The sequence below is a fragment of the Xiphophorus maculatus genome, chromosome 18 (assembly GCF_002775205.1).
Source record: "Xiphophorus maculatus strain JP 163 A chromosome 18, X_maculatus-5.0-male, whole genome shotgun sequence".
NCBI classification, from domain to species: domain Eukaryota; kingdom Metazoa; phylum Chordata; class Actinopteri; order Cyprinodontiformes; family Poeciliidae; genus Xiphophorus; species Xiphophorus maculatus.
The window spans coordinates 32636243-32647111 of record NC_036460.1 but is presented as its reverse complement, the minus strand read 5'-3'; the positions used below and the strand labels follow the sequence as shown (position 1 = coordinate 32647111).

Below are 10869 nucleotides of genomic sequence, written 5' to 3'. Positions count from 1 at the left end.
CATTAGAAAGAACTGCCCTCACTTCATCCAATGAATTTCCAAGTCCCTTGTATGGTGGTTTTAAACTTTTGGGTAGCTTCAAGATGGAATGTAAAGTCTTCCCTGATATGTTGTACGCTGCAGTACCAGTAAAAGCTGTGAGGAGCACAGTGGGCTTGGACATGTCACCAATATCGAGAAGTCTCGGAAGCTGGCGCAAGAGCTTGGTTGCCTCCTGGTAAACACATTTGATGACATGAGATTTACCACAGCCAGCTCCTCCCGTCAAGAAATAAAAGAACGGTTCTGGGTTCTCACCCCAGACGCGCTTCAGACACCAATCGCGAATGGCGTAGAACATGGACGCTTGAGTCTCATTTAAACTCCTGTACATTTGTCTGATGAAATCAGGGCTCAATTTAGGAGCTTCAATTTTTGGCATGTCTACAGTGTTGACATCAATTTCATAATCTGGAATAGGGTCTTGCTCTTCATCTTCTTGCAATGGTGGTCGCTCAGCAGCGCATTCTAAACGGTCTACCTCAACCTCGGGTGCAAAAGTGTTCCACGCATTACGAACCGGTCCTTGCTTTGTCAGATTTTCCATAATCTTATCAATTTTCTTACCTTGCCCTTCATACCTTTTGCAATTGAAATCCACATACTGTTTAACCCGATATCTACCACGAAAACCGTTGTTGTAAAAGGCTTCGTAGGTTGTGTGTTCCTCATTTTTAAGGTCCTCATCTCTTCTGTGAGGAAAATACAACTTCAGAAGCCGTCTGTAAAACTTTTCGGGTGTTTTTTTCTCAGAAAAACGAGTAAATCTAATAACTGCAGGTTTGCCCATAGTTCTTTTCTGGATGTATCCTGCATCATTAAGGAGGGGAATTGCATTTGGCCCTTCAATTTGCCTACCATATAGAACCCGGTATTCTGACGCAAATTCTGCCAGGCACATGTGTTCGAATTCTAATGTTTCTGGTCTGTTGAGATATTTTTCCGGCAATCCTGTCATCCACACATTCTCTTCATCTGGGGACATGTTTACGAGTTTACTCATCGGAAGGCTCATTTTTACACCGTCTTCATCTGTTTGAAGAAAAAGGACACTACGAGAGGACTTTTTGAGAGGTAGGCTACAAGTGCGCGCAACGGATTCTTGAGCACTAACCTCTCTCTGTTTTGAATAAGCCTGCATGATCTTTTTCATCTCATCGCGTTGGCTAACATTGGCCGTCTTTAAATCATCTACAACAGACTTGAGGAACTGCGCCATTTCATGCTCTGGCTTGGCTATGTAGGACATCATGTACTCAATGCAGCTGTACTCATCAAGCACATACTGGATGTCCATGTTAGCATTCCATGCACGAAGGAGATCGGGGTTGTACCCATTGACCCAGCTATCTTTAGGATCTCGTTTCATGATTACCACCATTCCAGAAGTGAGAGCATCGACATGGCCATTGTACTCTACTTTGGTCATATTACAAGCCTGGAGTAACTCTGACAAATCCCTGAAAGATGATTTGTCATCTTTCAGTGAATCCCTAATTGGTTTCAGTTTCTTCTTAGCCTCTCTTTGTAGGTTTGAGACAAATGGTGATCTAGATTTTTTGGACTTTCTCCTACCTTTTGGCTTACTTTGCTTTGGTGTTTCATCATCAATTTCCAAATCTAAGTCAATTACTGGGACGGTGATTCTGGTGCGGTCCATTGGTAGTTTGGGGAATCCAAATCGGCATTCAACATTACCTTTTTTGCATGATTTTGAGTGCTTTTTGCTGTGCATTTGAACCTCTGTTACAATTTTGTGGAGCTCTGGGTCTCTGATTTCATCAGGCAACTGACAGGATATGTAACGATCGATGAACTTTATGACTTCACCGCAACATGAGGGATCTTCCATTTCAGGTGCATCCTTAATCCATATCACAGCATGGATATGGGGTGAACCCCTTGCCTGAAATTCCACACGATAAAAGTAATCCTCAACTGGTCCAATGGGCTGTGCAGGGGAAAGAATGAGGTCTCTAAACAGTGCGTCCACTCTCTTTTCAAACATGCGCATGACGGTGACAGGGTTGCTTCTAAGAATGTCACACTTTGCATTCCAGTCAAGCTCAGAAAAACTTACCTGCTCGCCATGTTGACCTTTGATGGCCTCAATGACTTCTGGCCATCTCATTTCAGCAGCAGAGAACGTGCAAAAGAAAGTGGGCTTTCCAAGTTGCCTCACCATGGCGTGCAAATCACGTAATCCTTTCTCCCAATAAGCAGGAGTTCCTCTTAAGGGTTGCATGAAACGGGTGGCCTCTTTATTCTGGATCAGTTTTTCCAATTCCTCTTTGTCCTGCAGCATTTTGCTGGAAATATTTTTCCCATCTTTGGTGCTTGGTTTCCCTTTTCTGGTCTGAATGGACATACTATTATTGGCAATATGAGTTTCAGTAACAAATTGCGCAAAGAAAAGATAACTCTGGTCTTTGGCAAACCGAGTATCTATTGAGAAAAGTCGTACATTGAAATACATACTCGGTGAAAGTGCAACACGGCGGGATTCATCTAATGTGTTCATTCCAGTTGGGAAATGTACAGGATAAGCCTTGGCTTCAAGTCTTGGAACACTGAAGAAGGAGATGGGCTTGTTCCCCTGAGCCGGCGCAATGCTGAAAATCCCTTCTCCATATGACAATACTTCCTGCGCTATGTCAGGAGGCTGCATACAGGTGTCCAAGATCAGACCAGGTCGAAGTGCCTGATGCTCTGCCCCTATGTGGTCAGGTTGCTGGTCTGCGGCTGCATCCATTGCAGCCTCCTCTGCTTCTGAGTCCTCAACTGGCTGATCCTCTTGGAAACCCTCAAATGTGGCACTTTCATTTATACTTACGTCTTTGTAATCTGGATGACTCTCTTTAAGCTTTCTCAGTGCAGCTAAGACAGTTTTCATGTTGACCGTGTAAAAGTATTGGTACCCTTTGTACTTGGTTTTTCTCTTCAGCTTCACCTGTAAAAGCTGGGCTTCCTCACGGGGCCTCGGAAGACTGTTTACGACGGTTTCCATGTCAGAAGGAACACAGACAACTGCTCCATGTATTGCCCTTTGCTGGCCCTTGGGCAAGGAAACAATTTTTGCAAAAGGTAGAATTTTTGCAATTAATTGCCTTTCAAGTACATTCAATTCTGCAAGCTCTATGGGAACGGAAGCTAGGTGAAGGTTATTGGCAGCAGCAATCGATGGCATCTTTCCTCTGCTTAGATGGCTGTCACATGTGTAGCAGATCCACTCCCCCATCCTCTCTTGAGGTACAGAACATGGGGTTGAGCAAGCATGTCCACACACATGAACATACGTACCTGTGAAACAATCAGCTACTACACGCATATTCTTGGTATATTTACCTCGTTTACACTGCTTTACTTGATTGGGGAAAAGAGCTCTGTGACACACAGTGCAAACATATGTGGGTCCGTTTTGAATGTTTTTATTAAAGTTTTGTATTGCAGCTTTCATTTCTTCACTCATCAGAGGGCGTGGAGTTTCAAGGTGGAAGCCTACATTTCTTTTGTATTTCCTTCTGATTCGCAAAGCATGCTCCAATTTGAGTTTATTGGAAACTGCTTCCCTTGATAGCCTGATTCTCCTGTTGGCAGCACATTTCTTATTATGTTTGAACTGATAATCAGGCTCTCTGTGATACTTCTCCTTCATAAGTTCACTCATTATTTGTTTCTGTCGGCTTCTGAAATCGGGATCATTTTTGAATCGTTGCCTTATACGCTCACTCATAATTAGTTTTTTTCGGCTTCTGAAATCGGGATCATCTCTGAATCGTTGCCTCATACGCTCACCCATAATTTTTCTTTGTCGGCTTCTGAAGATGGGATCATTTTTGAATCGTTGCCATATGTACTCACGCATGTATTCTTTATGCTTGGCTCTGTAGCTGGGGACGTAGTCGTATCTTAAATGTACATAATTCTTTCGAGCCATGCGGAATGGGGCATCTAATTTGTATCTTTTGTTGAGCCGATCCTTCCTCTCTGCCTGTTTAAGAATGTAAGTTTTTTTCAAGGTCTGCAGTTTTTTGGTCCTAAATGTTGGAGATTTTACATATCTGTCTTTTCCATATGAACTTTGTTTTAATTTTGTTTCTACATTCTGTCCCTGTTGCGCTTTAACCCTGTCCCTAATCTTTCTTCTCTTGGCTTTTGGTGCTTTTAATACATTTGGAACGGTTGGAGCTGTCTCCTCTAACATGTTTCCAACTTCCCTAAGCCAAGGAGGCATTTCCTTTTCATCAGAGGGACTCTCTGGTTTCAAAGCAGTTGGACTTACTTTTGTGGCTCCAGGTGAAATGTTCTGAAAGGCCAAATCCTGAAAAGGATTTGGCCTTTCAGAAGGGGCGTCATTCTCCCTGACAAAACCTACTGGCACAAACTCATAGGTGGCATTGGGGCCGCGGTTTCGAAAAAGCTTCAGCAGATGGTTGACCATGTCAGATAGGTTGCAGAAAGTCATCATTACTGCAGTTCCACTGGGGTGGGGCAGGCCTGCTGAATTTCTTGAGTGGGAATCAAAAACTCCAAACCGACCGCTTCTGTCCCTGAAAACTGCAATGCACTCTGGAGTCACCAAAAGGAAAGCATGGGTGACATTCTCCGAAAGACATTCCAGTTGCAGGGCAAGAGGCAAACCCAATTGTCGAGATCCTTGAGGGCTCACGCTACGAGCAAAAACATGACCTACCCTTAAACCAGTTGTGTGTACTGCATAGATGTTCCTGTCTGTCAGCACATGGTCAGGCATCTCTTCAAACGTCAAGTGATTGTCACGAAATGTTCCATCACTGATCAGTTGCTGTTTAACACCGACATAAAGTTGGTCTCCTTTTTCAATCACTCTGTCAAGCATCACTGTGTCAAACTGCAACCCCTCATTGTGGTAAGCTAAAAATGTGAGTGCCATGCATGTGCACTGGTGATTACGGGAAAATGCAGCATACCTCTTGTCGGCCTGGGAATGTGTAGCACTTACCAACAGGACAGGTGGACCGCTGATCCCGGGTTCCAGCGCAGAAGCCTGAAACATTAAAAAAAAAGAATAAAAATTATATTTAGCTATACAAATATTCACCTGATGACTACCTACCACCAATTAGGGTTGTAAACATGTATTTTCTAATTGAGTAATCAATTATTCTGGTGATAAATAGATTAATTGAAAGGTAATTTTGTTAAAGTAACATAATGGTAAATACTGTTATTACAGCAGTATTGGATCGGATTTCAATATAAATCCATATGTTCATATTTGTGCATCTCAAATTCACTTTTCTGTACTTTAGAAATTAGTCTGTAATAATATTAGCTCACTTCTTTAGCAAATCTGAAAAAACAAACATTTTGAAATTATATTTAATTTAATAAAAAAAGGAACAAAAAATAAAGCAGCACGCCCAGATGAAAATCTGGAAAAACACACAATTTTTAAATATATAAACTCACTTTGCACAGCCATTTGTAGCTTTTGTGCCCATGTTAGTGACATAATCCTTGGCACCTCCGTCATGCACAGAACCACAAATGCCAACTTTGTCCACAACACATTGCACTGTTCCACCCATTTGTTGTGACTGAGGTGGTAGGAAGGAGTTACCTGGCAGCTCCCATCCCGGACATGGTCCTCCAGTGGCACGGAAGAGGACTCGGCAGGGGCCTCGACGTCCGTCTGGGGGACCGTTCTCCGTGCCTGGCGACGAGCTGGGCTGGTGGTCTCTCTCGGCGCTCCCTCCATCTATAAATCAACAGAAGCTATCAACTTAGTGCAAAGTGAACATATACATTTCATTATCTTAAAAGTCTGTGATATATTTTCTGAAACGGTGTCACACCTGCCGCTCCACCGGATTCAGCTGGGAGGGATCAGAAATTGGACGACGCCTCGGACTCGCCTTCTAATCAAAAAATAGATGAAATTATATAATTGTTAAAACTAACTGTGGCACATGAAATTTAAATGATTTTTTTTTAAATTAAATAAAATACCTTCTTCCCCTTCGGAGAACATGTAGGTAGCGGAGCGTCAAGGCCAGACGCAGGAACGATCCGGTCCATCTCCTCCAGCAACGCTGGGCTGAACCACACAGGATTCGGGGGGATGGAAGAATCCAGCAGGTCTCCCTGTAAAATCAAAAAAATTGCTTAAAATAGATTCATTTGTACACTGAGGACACAACATGTTTTGCTTGGAGATGAAGAAAATCATACCTGTTGGTCAACCATCCTCCCAGTGGTGTGTGGACAGCCATCACCACCCTGGACCCCGCGCGATGCCTGTAAACAATAAAAAAGTATTTTCAGTGGAAGCAAGGTATATACTGTATACAGTATATACCTCATTTTTAACAAACTTTGATTTTACCTTTGTATTTCCTCAACAGAAATCATATTAGTGCTTAGTGTGGTATTTTCTCGAGCACAACCGAAATTGTCTGAAATTACACTTTTTATTCTCTTTTGGATATACTGTAATAACACATACCGGAGTTACAAAAATTTCAAGTTGGAAAATGTTTATTTTTTCACTGTGAAACTCACAAAGGGTTTCTACCTTAACTCCTGGAGTTTACCACGGCTGGAAACTGCTTACTAGCTGCTGGGGGAGTGGCTCTTCCTCAGCCCCTGGTGATCGACTCCTTACAGCTGTGCAGTGCCGCCATTCCTCTGCTTGGACCTCTGGGTACCTGCCTCTGACCCTACCATAACCTCATCTTACCTTTTATGCCTCCGATTATCTAAATTTGTAATAAAACTGCCATCAACATCGTTTTAATCTTCACTGTGCCTCAGATCAGAATCTGCAAGTTTCCCTCTTTCTCTTCTTCAGTTTAAAAAAAAGAGCAAACCTGCCTGCTGCACATTTATTAGTTACACAATTTTTCATATACAATGACCAGACTGTGAGTGTCTTTACTCCAAGTTTTTCCAGGACTCATTTATAGATTAACATATCAGTGTGCGCTTGTTATTTTGTCCATTTATTTTATATTTAGTCACATTTTTAAATTACTTACAATATCGCAATTACGTATACATTTCCATAAATTTTATATTGCTTATGGTTTCATTTGTATTAACTAATATTTACACCTTGGACGAACCATCTTATCAGCAAATAAGCAATTTCCCCTTGAACATCAATAAAGTATATTTGATTCTCCAAACTACATATTAAGTATGAAGTGTGTGTCACAGATTTCTGTCACACCAATCAATATCACTATCTCACTGTTTTTGCTGTTACTCTAGTCCCGCTTGTCACAGTTGCTCTTTTCACCATTACTTGCAATAGTGTCCCCCATTTCTTAGCAACAAAATACAGCCCATAATTATTGTTTGAAAATGAGATTTCAAATAAAGAGATGTCATGTTGCATTTCATATTTTACATTTGTAAGCTAATTCCCTTTCACATTCTCAAAATCGGTGGTTTTTGACATTTGCATGATCTTTTTTTTTTCTACAAAAAAGACTTAATTATTTTAGCGTAACTCCAGTTTGACTTGCCCTCAACACAATTAAAAAAACTCGTATATTGTTTATAATCTTTAAAGAAAAGCTGAAATCTAGACTCAGGTAGGCTGACACAAAACAGACATGTTAAAAAGTCAAATACACACATTCAAGGACTCTTAAAGAGTTAAACATACAAAATGTTGATTAAATCAACTAAGCATGTATCCAGTACCTTACGGCCACGAACCACAGTCCAGGCGAAAGGGTCCGAACGACGCGGAGCAGCCACCTCGCCAACCACAACCAGCCGGGGCAGGGGACGTCTCACCGGGGGGGGGGAAGCCGTCCCAAGGGGGGGAGGAGCCAACATCACAGGAGCAGGAGATTTCGGTGCACTTAACTCAAGTTGCGAGCAGACCGCCGCCTCAAGCAACTGAGCAAGGACCTCCATCCCAGGATGGTCGCTCAGGTGAACCTACAATTATAAACACATTTTATAAAATACAGAACGCCTAAATAACATTTTTACAATACAATTATAAAAATCAATTCAACTTACGCCATCCCTGCTCCACAAGGCCAGGCTGCTCAACGGGAAGTGTTCAGTGACAGGCAAGTACCGAACACCTAGACAGAAAAAAAGAAAATGTCATTCTTAATGTCAGTCACACTAACAATGTTCGTAATTTGAGATAAAGTAGATACGAATGGAAAAATAAATAATTTTTTCATACATCTGAACATAAAATGTTAATTTGCTGAAGTTTTAATCTAAACACAAATTGTGTACGTCACTTACTTCTCAGAGCAGCCACACGTTGAAACTCCTGCCGCAGCAGCTGTTGCACACTTACCTCCACGCAAAGGCGCGGTGGAAAGTCCACAACGACCACCTGTAAATTTTCATACAAATAAATGAACAAATTAACATAAGCCAAGTTTTCTGATATATTTGATCATGGATAAATGCAGTGGATATTATACTTACATTAGCAGAGAGTTTGCAGACGGTACGCAACAAAGCGTCAAACGCCGCTCCGGCCTCCACGAAGGTCCTGCTGGCGGTCAAGTTGTTACTTGGGGCCAGAAGACAGATCACCTCGGGGGGCCGAGGCAGAACTGCATCCAGCACCTCAAGCTTCAACTCTTCCGCAGAGGCACCGGGGGATGCAAGCACCCCTAAGGAGAAGTCGCCCTTTGGCATGGTAGAATACCCATCCACAATAGCACGCAGATGGGAATCACCAACCAAAAGAGCAAACTGAAAAATAAAAACAAACATTAAAGTTTGCTTATAGAATTTTATCATTCAAACCAAGATTTGTGTATGAGATCGACAAAAAAAATACCTTCTTCTCCAGAGCCTCGGCAGTTGGCAGAACCAACTTGCAGCTCCGTCTGGTCACCCGGGAGGCTGGCCACGTCTCCACCCGATGGCGACGCCCCGTCCCACGGCCTGTTTAGAGACGTGCAGTTATCAAGATTAGGCTTTCATGCCTTTTGAAAATTTAACAACCAAACAACAAAGATTTTATCTACATACGTGACCCAGGAGAGGTCGATGGCACACGGGGCTCCTCCTGACGCACCACGGGAGGCGACACCTGCAAAAGAATTATTTAAAAAATGTTTAGATTAACTACAAACATAACTGGATTGGGTTATTCAAAATAAATAATCCTGAACTTGTCATGAACATACCTGGTAGGGCGGGCTACCCTCCAGCAGTCGGGACATCTAGAGACATAAATAAAATGAGTAAAGCAAATGACTGTTATCATCCAACAATAAGTTACTAATATGTAAAATGACAGCCATACCTTCTTCGGCGGAGACCGAGTCGGGTTCCAAGCGCTGGGTGCGAGCGGTGGTGTCCCAGGCTGTAAACACAGAAACGATTATAATCATGCTTAAAGTCTAAACTACATTAAGAACTACTGCTAGACAAAAACAATTACTGCAATGTGTAATTGTTATACCTTGGCGTCGACCGGCACACTCTCCAGCTTCCTCCATCTCACCTTGGCAGCCTCGGAGCGTCGTCCTCTACGTGGCATCCTGTAACAGCAGAATAAAAAAAGAAGACACCTGGGGGGGAAAGCTGGTTATTTAAACAATATTTGTAGGAAGGTGTGTGTTTGTGAATGTGTGCAGCTGAATGTTACTATGTGCAAAAGAACTTGTCTGAATATGTAGATAAAATATGTGTCTGTAGGATTAAGAGGTATGAGTAATAAGTGAATTAATAAGATGGTGTGGTGATGCAGAGGTGAGATTCGCAGCAGGCAGCAGTGGAAAACTTCCAAATCACAAAGTCTCGCACAAGAGAAAAGCTGTAATTAAAAGAAAAATAAATTCCAATTAAAAAAGGACCGTAAAAATATATATATACATTTTTTAAAATAGGTTAATATTTTTTTTCTTAAATACAAGGATGAAGTTCAAACTGTTCTGAGGCTTCTAAACAAGACCAATATATTTTACCAACTGGTGCAAACATCAGTACATTTTACAACTTGGTCAAAAATATAATTAAAAAAACAGAGATGTCACATATGAAGATACGAACAAAATTACGAGACTTAAAAACATTGCAGCACTTTATTATTTAGCTTACTGTGGGTCTAAAACATTTATCTTCTCCTATCCACCTTATTCCCACTGAGGAAACGATTATGGGTCTTACTTACGGCTCCCACCGGAAGTAGCTTTATTTCATTGTAATTTGTAGGGTTTTTAGCTAATCTATATTCATGATAGACGTTACATATCTTTTTTCGGTTATTGTATGACATTTGACAAAACTTGTTTACGGACACACCGTCTGCTATCAAACAGCTGCTCAGTACAGAGGAGCGAGAGGAACACAGCGTTAAGTTTTGTAAAGGAATGACCGTGAATTAGCAGCGCTGCTAGCAGCTAGTTTCTCTGAAGAGCGGACAGTAATAAAGAAGAGAAATCAGGGTAATTCTGAGCTGCAGGTTTGTACCGACAGTATAAAACAGCAGAAATAGATAATATTAGCTTGGTGTGATGTGAATTAATTTTTTATTTGAATTTTAAAAAATAATAGTTCATGAAGTGAATCCAGCCAGTGTGTTTTATCACTGTGTATGGGCCAGTAATACATTTGTATAAGACAAAATAGAATATCTGACTTTATGCAGTAAATCAGAACCAGAACCTCGATGTTCTCCGTTGCTGACTGACGCAGCAAATCCGCGGAGAAATGACTGCAGCTGCCGCGCTTCAGACCGAAATAGAGATAATCTCCCCCCATTGGACCGATATTTTATAACCTAAAAGCTCCGACGAAAGCCGTTTAGCGAGTTGCTAACATGTAAACAAACTGCGGTTCCAGTATACGGCG

The 10869-nt window shown here is 41.7% G+C and overlaps 1 protein-coding gene across 1 annotated transcript; it reads right to left on the bottom strand.

The window, feature by feature from the left end:
- Window positions 1-1056: 1056 nt before the first annotated feature.
- Window positions 1057-9589, bottom strand: LOC102221235. Its single transcript, XM_023351745.1, has 17 exons — window positions 9479-9589; window positions 9320-9379; window positions 9201-9236; window positions 9043-9103; window positions 8849-8955; window positions 8488-8760; window positions 8299-8392; window positions 8059-8126; window positions 7732-7974; window positions 6253-6318; window positions 6031-6165; window positions 5877-5939; window positions 5423-5779; window positions 4989-5065; window positions 2579-3026; window positions 1154-1324; window positions 1057-1071 (listed from the first exon to the last, which is right to left on the bottom strand). The coding sequence occupies exons 1-17, from the start codon at window positions 9554-9556 to the stop codon at window positions 1057-1059; spliced, it is 2352 nt and encodes a 783-aa protein (XP_023207513.1). The 5' UTR covers window positions 9557-9589.
- Window positions 9590-10869: the final 1280 nt, after the last annotated feature.

Bases quoted from the DNA above. Each gene is read 5' to 3' on its own strand.
- LOC102221235 (XM_023351745.1), bottom strand. From the start codon at position 9,556: ATGCCACGTAGAGGACGACGCTCCGAGGCTGCCAAGGTGAGATGGAGG. The intron at 8,127-8,298 runs GTAAGTGACGTA...TTTTCTGTCTAG, and splicing joins ACGTGTGGCTGCTCTGAGAA to GTGTTCGGTACTTGCCTGTC. The intron at 5,940-6,030 runs GTATTTTATTTA...TTTTTTGATTAG, and splicing joins GTTCTCCGAAGGGGAAGAAG to AAGGCGAGTCCGAGGCGTCG.